Here is a 14,177-nt window from a genome sequence, read left to right on the forward strand (position 1 = left end):
TTCTGTGCTCTCTCTTAACCAACAAGCTACCTATTAAAGTTCCCAAAGAAGTACTATTATATCCCCCATCACACAATTCCCTTAAAATCGTGTCACCTTCACTTTGTAATCACCTTCTATACTTTGTAGTGACCTTATTTTTGCTGTGCCTCACATATTAAGAAAACATCAACATTTACAGACAGCATTACTGCAGCACTATCTTAGCCCTTAGACGATGCATAAACAGTCCTTACCAGGCTGTACCATTCACTATTAAATTAACATTCTCAGTTAATACAGAAACAAACCCTGGCCCAGGCATAACCACAAGAACAAACCCACATACAGAAAACCAGGTGCTTTTGGTTAAACGGCCCAAGATAGCTTGTCTCAACATTTGTAGTAGTAACAACAAATGATCGTCTGTTGAAAGCTAATTATCTAGTAAAGAACCACACATTTTATCAGTCTCTGAAACCTGGTCAAAAGATGTAAATTTATCTGGTCAAAGTATATTATCCTTGACAATAATAAACCAGACCTTAGAATCAGATATGGCTCTGTACTCCTAATCAAAAACGATGCTCCAATAAACACCCACAACATCTCCAAAGCAGTCCCTAAAGATGACAAAAGCCCATATTGGCTTTATGCCCAGTTTTTCCTGAGTGAACAGACCAACTCACACATCTTCTCACTTTATATAACACCTCCCGCGTTTACATTAATTGTACATCAGCTAATCAAGAAAGCACCCAAAGGAAATCCAACATAGCAAAATGCTTCAGGATCATCAAAGATACCCCGAAGTAAAAAGCTCCAGCACTTTGAATGGGAGCAAGTGGTCAAGGGTACGGCCAGACATAATCCTTAAACAGAAAATAACTTTTACCTTATCATAACTGGCAGCAGTCATAGATGTACATGAGCTGCAGTCTACCCTAATAATTTATGTGACAGATGTATTGTTATGTCCTACTGGTCCATCAAAATTTTCAAATTATCCCTTCACACTATAGCAGGTGAAGTGCTATACCTCTGAGCAAACACAATGTTTTGGATTCTCTAATCCAAACAATTGATTAGAAACCACTTTACTCTTGCAGAGAAACCCTATCAGTGCCTTATTACTTGCTATGCAAGACAGTACATTTCCGCTAACCAGAAGAAGACTTAGGGGACAAGTATGCCCGTGGACCACTGAGTAGCTCAAGAAGTGTATGAAACTCAGCTACAAGGCTTAAAAAACCTAGTAACAAACCTCCCTGAAGCACACAGCTAGATTAGTATTACCTGAAACAAACAAACAAAAAAAACCCAGAATACCTACAAATACTCACACACCTTGTATTTTATAAAGATCGTAGTTAACAAAAAACAAGAAACTTCTGCTTAGCCTGGATGATACATATGGAGCAAAATTGAGCAGACTTCAACCTAAATTTCTAAAACTGGCAAGTAACATGAAAAAATGTCACATAATGCTATTGTCAAACCACACACTGACATATATAATCTCTCTTTAACTTCTGTGATTTTTCCCTCTTCCCTTTAAACATGCATCCTACCCCTCCCAATCATCTGTAATCCTAAAGGCAATAAAGACTGTAACATAGCTAACCTATGCCCCATTACAAAACTCTGAGAAAAACTAGGTCTACAAGCAACTGTTTGTCCACCTGAATAGTTATGGCCTTATGTGGTGCACTGCATGGCTTTAGAAACTGCTTAAGGCCAGTGACCACATTCAACTCTGCCACAGGTAAGGTATACACTATGGTGAATAATGGAATGCTGGCCTGGACATAGACTTAACTAGAGAATATGAAACAGTCATCCATGCTCTAGTCCTTATCAGGATCAGCAGATTTCACTTTGACACCACTGTTGTCACATGGCTCGAGCTACACAGAAAATCAATCCTATCTGGGAGGGGTCTATATTACTTCAGTGAAAGACGTATTCAACAAATATGTCTTCATCACTCACCAGCTGCCGAAATTAACTTCAGTGAACTGAGGAATTTTTCTCACGATTCGTAAACACTTGGCCATCCTCTTAACTTTTCCCTTTTCCCAATTGTAGTGAAATCTCAGAGTTGGTATATGTAGTTAGGGGGGGTGTTGGGGACACAGCCACCCCCCCCCCAGTTGGGTGGATTTGATTTAGTGCATTTTGTGTTCTGTATGTTTGGTGGGCTAGTGTTTCTGAACCATTGGAAAAATTCCACAGTTCGCTGAAGTTAATTTCGGTGACTGGTAAGGGATAAAGACAGTCTCTGAATATGTCTTCCACTGAAGTAATGTAGACTGGGAGTATCCCATAACCACTTAACAAACAGCTGCACTCTTAACGTTGGTGTACCACATGATTCAGTGCTTGTTGCCATTCTGTTTTACCTTATTATAAATGGTTGCACCTACGATATCCCCTCCCTTGACCTCATACGCTGATGACCTTTTATTCCTTGAATCTCACAAATCCCTACTAGTGCTTCTAGCAGATTTTCTTTGATTTGCAAGTGGATTTCCAACAACATATTAATAATAAATCCAAAAAAATCATCCTTAATGCTGTTTACCACGCCCTCCACACTGACCAGCACACCTACATTGTTAATTAAGGGCAATGCTGACAACACTGTACATACTTTTAGAGAACAAAAATACCGTGGCACATTACTAACCCCTTAGTTACTTCTCGGAAAACATACAGATAAAGCAGTAAACAAAACACTTGCCCAATTAAAACCTTCCTACAAAATATTGCATCTACTATCCATTGCACAAAAGGTGTTCCCTAAAATGTGCTTATTCTAAAGCTAGAATATGCCCTTCTTGAAGCTCTTAAGTCATTAAGTCTGGTAGTTAAAGTATGCACCTGTGGCTACAGTGGTAAAATTGCACAAGTAAAACCGCTTGCTAGAAGGTAAGTAAAAATAAAGAAAATGAGTACCGTCTGTATTACTGGTTTCAATTCTGTTAAAAGTAATGTCGGTGCCAGCTGTCCAATGTAGTGTTGACCTATTATGTGGACCTTCCAGTCTGCAAAGACTGTTATCCATCTGTTACTGACTGCCCAGCCTTTGCTGTATTTATTGTAACAGTGCTGACTCTGCTTCCAGGCCAGCCACATTCACATTCTTTTTGCTTTACTTATATATACTTTCTTAAAGCACCTTTCCCCTCACTTTGTCTATCCCCTTCTATTTTTGCTGTTAAGGGATTTAACCAGATAGCTGTTCATTGTTTCATTATTTTATCTTTCAGTTTATGCAACAAATCTGCAGAATATCAATTTGTGATGAATGAGAACAAAATAAAGCACTTTACTGACTTTTTTTCCTTTTTATTTTAGGGTTTTATGAAGCAGAACACTGACAAGCAGAATGAACATTGTCTGAGGAATTTTGACCTGACAGAGTACCGTCAGGTCATGAGTGATCTGTCTATTCACATATACCAACAACTCATTCACATAGCAGAAGCCATGCTACAACCAATGATAGGTAAGATACGGAAGCAGTTAAAGGTTCAAACCCCTTCAGTATATAAACATACACACACACACACACACACACACACACACACACACACACACACACACACACACACACACACACACACACACACACACACACACACACTCATAGTAATTGTTGCATCAATGACAACATTTGTTACATTTATTACCTAGCATTTCAGACCTTTGACATTCTGGTGGTCATCACTGCAACGATGAATAAGCAGAGAATACCAGCTTCAGCAGACTATTTGGTGGAACTCTGCAATTCACTGTGCGGTTGTGCAAATCTGTGATCTAAGAAATTTCACAACAGTTTACTTAAAATAGTTTCAGATTTGTCTCGGATAAAGATAGGAAATTTTACAGACATTTTGACTTTTTGACATACTATATTTTATGCAAGCCCAAAAGATTTAAGTATTATGGATTGCTGCTGTATCCAACCTTTATTTAGTAAGTTTCCAGCTGTTGTTTCTTCTGGCATGCAGTTAACACTCGATAGCTGACTGACTGCTGTCCATGTAACATTTTCCTCACTGTATTTCTTGTAGCTTGTTTATGTCATTCTTCACTCTCTGTCAGTATAAATTAATGTACAAACCGAGTCACTTGCAGTGCTGCCATATGTGTGACTTATGTTAATCTTGTTGTTCCCTAGTTTGCTGAATACAAACAAGATTATTTTGACTGACTACATACTTTTTAATTGATTGTTTCCATATTTCCTTACACTTAATTCCACATATGCATTGCAGTTAACCACATTATCTGAATCTGGCCCATATACAGACCAACTACTGGTGCTTCATACATGCAGCTACTGTCAAATTAATTTGAGAAAACAGAAGTGCAGACTACTGTAATGTGTAAAACTGTGACAGATTACCTGTATGTTTACTGTAGGCTCACTGCAGTAATTACAGTATAGAAACAGCTTTCAAGCTGAGTATTGTTTTGTTTTCTTTTTGTTTAGTTTCTGCAATGCTAGAAAATGAAAGCATCCAAGGAATGTTTGGCGTCAAGGCACCAGGATACCGTAAGCGGTCCTCTAGCATGGTAGATGGCGATAACACATATTCATTGGAGGCTGTCATTCGCCAGCTGAATTCCTTCTATGTCATGATGGCTGAACATGGTCTGGACCCAGAGATCATTCAGCAAGTGGTTAGACAACTCCTGTATGAGATTAATGCAGTAACACTCAACAATTTACTGCTTCGAAAGGATGTCTGTTCCTGGAGTACCGGTATGCAACTAAGGTAAATAAAGTAAAATAAAAAATCTAGTTGTCATCTGACTGTACACATATGTCATGTAGAAAGGAAAAATAATAATATACACATACACATATGTGTATATACAATGGAAATAAAATGTTTACACACCCCTGTTAAAATGCCAGGTTTTTTGTGATATAAAAAAATGAGACCACAATAAATCATTTCAAAACTTTTCCCATCGTTAATGTGACCTATAACCTGTACAGTTCAATTGAAAAACAAACAAATTTGTTAGGGGAAAAATATAAAAAATAAAAAACTTACAATATGCTGGTTGCATAAGTGTGCACACCCTTAAACTAATATGTTGTTGTGTGTGCACACCCTTAAACTAATATGTTGTTGTGTGTGCACACCCTTAAACTAATATGTTGTTGTGTGTGCACACCCTTAAACTAATACTTTGTTGAACCACCTTTTGATTTAATTACAGCATTCAGTCTTCTTGGGTACACCTGCCATCAATTAAAGAGACTCTGATTAATCCCAAATAAAGTTCAGCTGTCTTCGTAGGATTTTCCTGACATTTACTCAGTTGTCTGCTACAGCAAAAGCCATGGTTCGCAGAGGGCTTACAAAGCACCAAAGGGATCTCATTGTTGAAAGATATCAGTCAGGAGAAGGGTACAAAAAGTTGGATAGACCATGGAACACAGTGAAGACAGTCATCAAAAAGTGGAGAAAATGTGAGACAACAGTGACATTGCATAGAACAGTATGTCCCTCCAAAATTGATGAAAATACAAGACAAAAACTGGCCAGGGAGGCTGCCAGGAGACCTACAGCAACATTGAAGGAGATGCAGGAATTTCTGGCAAGTATTGGTTGTGTACCGCATGTGACAACAATCTCCTGTATTCTCCATATGTCTGGAATGTGAGGTAGGGTTGCAAGATGTAAGCCTTTTCTTGTGCAGAAAAACATCCAGGCCCAGCTAAAATTTGCAAAACAATACATCAAGTCTCCCAAAAGCATGTGGGAAAATGTGTTATGATCTGATGAGACCAAGGTTGAACTTTTTGGCCACAATTCCAAAAGGTACATTTGGAGCAAAAACAACACTTTGCATCACCAAAAGAACACCATCCCCATGGTGAAGCATGTTGGTGGCAATATCATGCTTTGGGTTGCTTTTCTTCACCTGGAACTGGGGATTTAGTCAAGGTGGAGGGAATTATGAACAGTTCCAAATACCAGTAACTTTTGGCCCCAAAATCTTCAGGCATCTGCTAGAAAGCTGAAGATGAAGAGGGTTTAATCTTTCAGCACGACAATGATCCCAAGCATACAAACAAATCAACAAAAGGATGGTTTCACCAGAAGAAAATTTAAGTTTTAGAATGGCCCAGCAGGGCCCAGACCTAAATCCAGCACAAAATCTGTGGGGTGACCAGAAGAGGGCTGTGCACAAGAGATGCCCCCACAAACTGACAGGTTTGGAGCACTTTTGCAAGGAAGAGTGGACAAATATTGCCAAGTCAAGATGTGCCATGCTGATAGACTCCTACCCAAGAAGACTGAATGCTGTCATTAAATCAAAAGGTGTTTCAACAAAGTATTAGTTTAAGGGTGTGCATACACAACAAGACTGAATGCTGTCATTAAATCAAAAGGTGCTTCAACAAAGTATTAGTTTAAGGGTGTACATACACAACAGAGTATTAGTTTAAGGGGGTGCACACTTATGCAACCAATGTATTGTACCTTTTTTTATTTTTTTATATTGTTTTCCCTAACAAATTTGTTTGTTTTTCAATTGAATTGTACAGGTCATAGGTCACATTAAAGGTGGGAAAAGTATTGAAATGATTTATTGTGGTCTCCTTTTTTATATCACAAAAACCTGTCATTTTAACAGTGGTGGGTAAACTTTTTATATCCACTGTGTATATATATATATATATATACATATATATATATGCACACACACACACACACACACACACACACACACACACACACACACACACACACACACACACACACACACACACACACACACATGCACATATATGTCTCATTAAGCAGTGGCATCCAAAAATATAATAAACCTATTTTTTCCTGAAACAATACTGTAGAATCATAGAATCACAGAATACGCAAGGCAATAAATCTTTCTGATAATGATCTAAAACTACAAATATTGTCAGCACAATGTTCAACAAATATAAGAGGAACAGATAGACAGCTGGAGATGTTGAAATTATACAATAAAATACCAACATCAACACCTGTTAGCACTATAAATGTAATAGGGACCTTCCTGTGCACATAATGCCTATAATGTTAGCTTAGCCACCCACACTCACAAAGTTATATATACCAGCTCCACTGTTGCACTCACTCAAAGCAGGGCGATAGCTCCCAAATCAAAGGGACACACTGCTGGGGAAATGTCTAAGTATGCACTGACAGTGCTTTACATAATGCATGTCCTGCACCAAACTAAAGTCCGTTTCATTAGATTAAGTAGCTCTATGAGGTTGCTCCTCATGTCAGTCCACAGTAGCAAAGGTTCAACATTTTCAGCTGTTATTCTGTTTCCCATATGATTAGATCTTGCTGATCATTTTAATGTTGACATTTCTTTTTTTGATCATAATCGTTGATCCCATCTCTTTATCTTTTGTTTATAGGTGCGTGTATATATATATATATATATATATATATAGTGGATATAAAAAGTGTACATACCCCTGTTAAAATGGTATAAAAATGAGACCACAGTAAATCATTTCAAAACTTTTCCCACCTTTAATGTGACCTATAACCTGTACAATTCTATTGAAAAACAAACAAATCTGTTAGGGGAAAATATGAAAAATAAAAAACGTACAATAAGCTGGTTGCATAAGTGTGCAGACCCTTAAAGTAATACTTTGTTGAAGCAACTTTACATATTACTGTTCATGGTCCACCATGAGTCTCAACGCTCAGCCTCAAAATCCCTTTCCGTAAAGGGCAAGCATTTCTGCCATTGTTGGCGTCCAGTCTTTAAACAGCTTTTCTCAAATTATTCACATTTCCTACATTATCTGTATGAAATATTACTGTATTATACTAGGTGTACATACTGCTACATAGTATGCATGTGTATGTATATAAAATAACTCATCCACACAGTATGCATTTACTTTGGTAACAAAACAAAAAACAAAACAAAGCTCAAGTGTCAGGCAGTGTGAATGATAAACTTAATACTACAAAGACACCTCAAAAAATTATAAGTGCTTGCATCTTTTCATATACTAAACAGGACTACTTTACAGAATGAACTTCATGTAAAACAAACACACAATAGTTAAAGGAGAAAGCCATGATGGGTGCTTCATAAGTCACTCAGTCACAAGCAGTTCTAAAAAGATCATTGATATAAATACAAACACTCTTTACATTTTTTGGAATTCATATGATCCAGAATTTTCATTTTTTCTTAACATTTTAATTGTCTTTCTGCCATAGAATGACAAGCAGGAACTGCACTGAGCCGCATACATGACTAAGTTTTGTCATTTAGTTACAAAACCCCTTTTTCCCATATGTTCTTCCTTTAGAAACATGTAAATAATATATTTATTTATTATTTATTTATTTTGGCATTCGCTTCAAGAGTAAAGGCTTTAATTGAGATGGTTGGCAAGCCAGTTTTCGACTTTGGTGAAAAAATGTTGGGTGGTAGTATAGGGTAGGCTCTTACATCAGCAATTTGCAGGTATATTCAGTCAGAGATGGTTTCTGTAAAGAAAGTATTGAATGAATTGGCTATATCTTTAGCTCTTGTCAGATGATGTTGTTCTCCGGGAGTAGAGGGTGGATTTGCCTGGAGTTTATTTATGCCTGCCCAGTACTTTTGAGGGTTATTCTGTGTTTATGTTGCAGATTGTAGCAATTTTCTTATCTAGTATGATGGCTTTTTAGTCTCATTTAATATAGACTGTTACCAATGAATCTACAATGATCACAAAGATAACTACTGTTTATCTCATTTGAACATAAAGAATCAGTCAGACTCTCCCTAAAAAATCATAATAGCATTTTCAGATTGTCACTTTTTTATTAAAAAATAAAGGGGACTGACTCGCATGGTTAGATATACTAGAATAACCTGACAAAAATATTTAAATTCTCCTTTATTATGTTTCTAATGCATCCAGCTTTGACACTAAACTCGACGCCTGTTCTCACTTATTGACACTAAACTCGACGCCTGTTCTCACTTATTGACACTAAACTCCAAGCCTATTCTCACTTATTGACACTAAAATCCAAGCCTATTCTCACTTATTGACACTAAAATCCAAGCCTAGTCTCACTTCTTTCTCATTTATATTCCTTCTATCATTGTCATGTTTGAAAGACATTCCTGTTACTGGTTTATATTTTCCATTGCTTGGCACTTAGCAAAAGGAATAGGGGGAGATTTTATTAAAATCAGAACTAAACAATGCCCCCAAAATATAATTTAATTCATAGTAATTAAACAAAGAAACTATTTTCCAGTCTGCTGTTCCATTTTTAAATAACTGCTTTTCATAGCATTTCTTTCTCTAACATTGTCACTTCCTATCTCTGGCTCCGTGATTAAACTGTGGCTGTTTTGTGATTGTCACTCATTTGTAAATTCTTATTAGACTGCATCTAAAAATAGGAAAGACTCTCAACAATCATAAAACTGATTTAAAAAGCATTTGCAAGGGGCAAACGCCCCTCCCTGCACCCCCAAGTGTCAGGGGAGATACCCTACTGTCTCTTAGACCACAGTATTTTGGGGGAAGATGATAATCATAATGATACAGCAATGTTAATCTTTAAAAGTAATTTCCCCAGAATCACATACTGGTGGTGTCACATTATAGTGTCGACCATTAGCATGTTGCAAATATGGCTGCCACCTCCCTGTGGCTGTATTTGGCATATACTTCTCTGATCTGCAAATCAAAATGGGGAACTCTAGTTAACCAAGTTTACAGATGATTGTAAACTAGGTGTCATCATCAAGTGCCATGCGGAAGCTGCAACTTGAACTTACACATTAATAGCTGGTGCACGGAAAACGGGCTAAAGCTTAAATGCTAAAAAAGTACATTATATTGATTTGATAAACAATCCCTCAACCCAGATTATAGTAAAGAGATCAGCCCACTCCAAAATGAAGATATTGTAAGAAACCTTGGAACATGGGTAGATAATCCCGTCTTTTGATCATGCTTAGGAAATGCATTAGTCTGGCAGAGTTGATTGCAAAGGCTGTCTCCCCTAGAACCAAGGAAGTACTCTCCCCTCTATATTCTATACTGATCCAGCCCATCAAAGAATATAGTGCCTCCTTTTGGATGTATTTTGCTACATGTTTCAGACAGTTGCAGAGATTCCAGATATACCTGACAAAAAGATCATGGGCGTAAAAGACCTGTGCTACCAGGAGAGGCTGCAGGCTCTATCCCTGTATTCAATGTCCTATAGGATAATCTGTGCCTTGCTTTTTGTGATATTTGGGATTTGGCAGCCCAGAAACTTTTACAATCAAACAGTCCAATGAATACTAGGACCAGATATTTGAACCTGCTTCAGCAAATAAATAAAATCTCAGTGGAGAGACACATTTATCATGAAAAAAACTTCCGCAACAGATCAAGCAATGTGACCCACTACCATCCTTTAGAAATGAGTTAAATAATTGAATGGGTATTCATAAATTCATCCCCAGCATGACTGGCTTATTGCTCCTTAAAAAGGAAGTAAGGCCCAAGGGTGAGTATTGGTAGGAAGGTGTAAATGGCCACATGGCCCTGTTCCTTGTATTTTGTGTGATTCTGTGCTGCACCTTCTTATTTATCCACAGACCAGATCATTGTCTCATTCTTTTTGTACTTGTACCAGCGCACAGTCATCTGTACGCAAGTTAATACTGTCTGATTGTATTCAGTTTTAATTTAACATCTTTCGTTTACAATCCTTAAACAGTACTATCCATTGTTATTTATCTTAATTCTGATATTTGCAAAAAAAAGCACTTTTTTTTTTAATCCTATAATTCTTTTTTAAGACATGAAAGTGTTTTGCAGGGTCTTTTTTACCATAACACTCCACTTCATCCCCACATTCTATACTTTACATCTCCTTTTTTCCACATTTTATTTCCATTTTGCAGATCATTTTCTCTAGAATAATCTCAATAAAACTCCCATAAACACATATTTTTATTCAAGTGCAGTACTTCTATAACATTCCTTTTTTCTTTTATTACCAGTCATCATTCTTCTTGCATGTAAAATGTAATACTCTTGCTGTCTTTACTTCATCTTGATACTTCAGGTTGCATTTCTTAATTCTTTTGTTTAACATCCTGACTGCCTCATAATTCCTTCTTTTAGTCTACCTATCTTTCCTGTTTCCCATTCCCATTTTTACCATGTTTTCTATATTACTTGTATCTTATAGAATACTTGTTATTGCATTTCTTATTTTCATCCATATTTGATAGAAAAAAGAGTTACAAACTAAACCACTGGCTGCACCAAATGTAAATTTTCTTCCACACAAGCCAGTGCCCATTTACCCCTGCAGTGCAATGAAAAATATTTTCAGAATCATAGCTTCCACTTTTTCTGGTTATACTTAAGTACTAGGCACTTATTCTCCTATCCCTGAAAGCACAGACTAAATAAGGCAGACTTTCTTATTTTATGACGTGTTTAACATTATTCAGTAAATAAACCATATGTTGCAATTTATCTAGTACTTTTCCTCCATTTCACTTATTTAATTATTTTTCCAATATATAATACTCAGAACCTTATATAGTATTTGCATGTCCTACTGCTTGTCTTACAAATTCACTCTCTCTAGTTTGTGTGACTTATTTCCTAATCATATTAATTTATTTCATTAATTTGTTTAAATATTCTCCAATGCATTTGTTTTATGTTAACATCAAAATTAGATCATATGTATAAGTTGATATGCAAAGGTACTTAATACCCCAAGATGCTCCAAACTCTCTCCTTCTAGACTCTTAGTACCTTTTTACTATTGCATTCAGGAAAGCCCAAATTTAGTGGCCTAAAGGACTATCTCTGTTTAGTACCATTCTTAACCTTTGATCTGGTATTGTCAATTTTTCATCTTATCCTCACGTATGGGTTATGCGCGCGATCCATCAGATCCGACTCAGCCGTTACTAAGCTAGTGGCAACCAAAAATAGCTCTTGGATACTTCCCCTTACCCACAGTACATCTCTCCCTGTTACCTCAGATCTCGTTTGCTGCTTTGTGAACACATGGTCCAACCATCTAACTCTTGGATTCTCAGATTACTTTTATAAGATTTTTCTCTCTATCTACCTAATTCTTATTGTTTTGAATATTTAGTCCTTTCTGTCTCCCCTTTGTCTCTGAAATCTGTTTTTCTGCAGTAACTGCTCTTTTATTAGGTTACTTTCACTTCTCTCCCTTTTCCCACTAGTAACCGTGTTTTATAGGTTACTCCCCTCCCCTATTACCTTTAAAGGTACTCTTAACTACTATCGTTAGTAGTTTTCTCTTTCTTTCCTCTCTCAATGTCCCAAAAAAAAAAATCCTATTTTTCCCTTTGTATGTTCTTTGGTATTTGTTAGTAACGTGTGTGTGTGTGTGTGTGTGTGTGTGTGTGTGTGTGTGTGTGTGTGTGTGTGTGTGTGTGTGTGTGTGTGTGTGTGAGTGCACATACATATGTGTGTAATTGTTTTCTTGTTCTCTATATCTTTTTGTTGGATTCACGCCAGAGAAACAGGATAAGCTAGCGGGATTTAAAAAAATGCACAAAGTATGGCTATAAAATTCCTTTTAGTGACTCACACTCCCTATTTGTTTAGTGTTTAGGGCCTCTCCACTTACAAGAAGATTGTGCCTTCCCATCTGTCATTCTTTCAACCACAGAGCTTTGGTTGAAAGAAAAAAATAAGCTCATTCTAAGGGGAATCGCTTTCAAAGAGGCCATTTCTGGTAATCAGCACAAGTCTTTGACCCCCAAATTGAAATCTGTTCATTTGAGCTCTGCTTCTTTCTTGTCTTCAAAAAGCAGTGACAAGGGAAAGAAGAGACCTTCCTCCGCTCTGACAGACCCATCAGAGACAAAAACAAAGGTGTCAAAATCCACCAAATCTATGACTTGATTGGAGCCTTCGGTGCTGACCACTACCAAACTGGATCTGGTGTCTTTGGCTCTGGAGCTATCTGGTTAGGCTAGATCAGCTGCTGGTATCATACCCTACCAAAAGTCTATTCAAACCAATCTTGACATTCCCAAGGGACTCAATACTCCACGACTATAGACCCAGTCCTTTCTAGGGTACCGTCTCCCTTTTTATCCAAGCCTAAATCCCCATCAGCATCCTCTTCCCATTCAACCAGGAGCATACCTCTCAACTGTACCAAATTTCCTTGGTATTTCCCATTTTGGGGGCAAAATAATAGGGTGCCATGAATTCCTGAGTGGCCCCTTCAAATCCCGATTTTGTTTTATTTACATTTTTTAGTGAATGCTGAGTTTGCTGACATCATCACGTTTCTGTCAAAATGTAGACACAGTGGTAAAGATTTAATCATTGTGGTAGTGTTTAGTTTTTCATTTGCCAAAGAGTACCATTTTTAAATGAAACCTGAAATTTTGAATGCAAGTAGGGAGCCAATTAAATATTTCTCCAGTTCACCTGAAATGTTAATAGAACTGGTTTTGAATTAGCATGAACAAAAACAAGTTTGAAACTCTAATGTCTGGTAGCATGGCATTACTGACCAACTGTACTATTCAGTGGTTTACTAGAGAAACAAAGAAAAAAAAAACTAACAAAGTCAGAGACAGTTGAGAGGAGAGATACTAGGCAACACAACAATGTGGTCGTGTTTCGTTCCATTCAGCAATCAGCATGTGTTCGGTTGTACCCTCTTTCACAAACTACATAACTCTCAACCATCCAGATTTTTGCCCAATATTTTTTAGATCTGTCTTGAGTAAAATTTGCGGTTTTCTGGCAAGTCACTGATTACTGAAGTCACTAAACAATGACTGACATTTGAGTTTCAGATTTTATCTTTTGGAAAATACATGCTAATACAAATCCTGTTATTCTAGCAACTTTGTTAAGTTTACAAGTCCAATATTTAAAATCTGTCCCTTGCAGTAACAGGTTGAGAGGCATATGCCTCGTACTCAGTTCACATGGCTCACCATGCCCCACAACTGAACCATCTCTGTCATCAAACTGTGATAAAAACATTCTCAGCGATAGTCGTGCTAAACTCAGATCTAATAATTAACTTTATCTGTAATCAGAGCAAACACACACAGACTACACAATTAAGACACTGCAGTGTTTCGGGTAGCCAGTTTGCACCATTTTAATACTTGCT

General features: G+C 37.1%; 1 protein-coding gene across 2 annotated transcripts in view; it reads left to right on the forward strand.

The window, feature by feature from the left end:
* MYO5B (myosin VB) overlaps positions 1 to 14,177 on the forward strand; it is a 3,346,216-nt gene that overhangs the window by 3,193,095 nt on the left and 138,944 nt on the right. For both annotated transcript variants that reach the window (XM_044078265.1, XM_044078275.1), the window contains 2 exons: positions 3,340 to 3,490; positions 4,481 to 4,766. In XM_044078265.1, the coding sequence (XP_043934200.1) occupies positions 3,340 to 3,490; positions 4,481 to 4,766 (437 nt within the window). The remainder of the gene's footprint in view (positions 1 to 3,339; positions 3,491 to 4,480; positions 4,767 to 14,177) is intronic.

Source organism: Protopterus annectens, chromosome 1.part1, assembly GCF_019279795.1.
Source record: "Protopterus annectens isolate FY-2018-M chromosome 1.part1, PAN1.0, whole genome shotgun sequence".
In the NCBI taxonomy this organism is placed as follows: Eukaryota; Metazoa; Chordata; order Ceratodontiformes; family Protopteridae; genus Protopterus; species Protopterus annectens.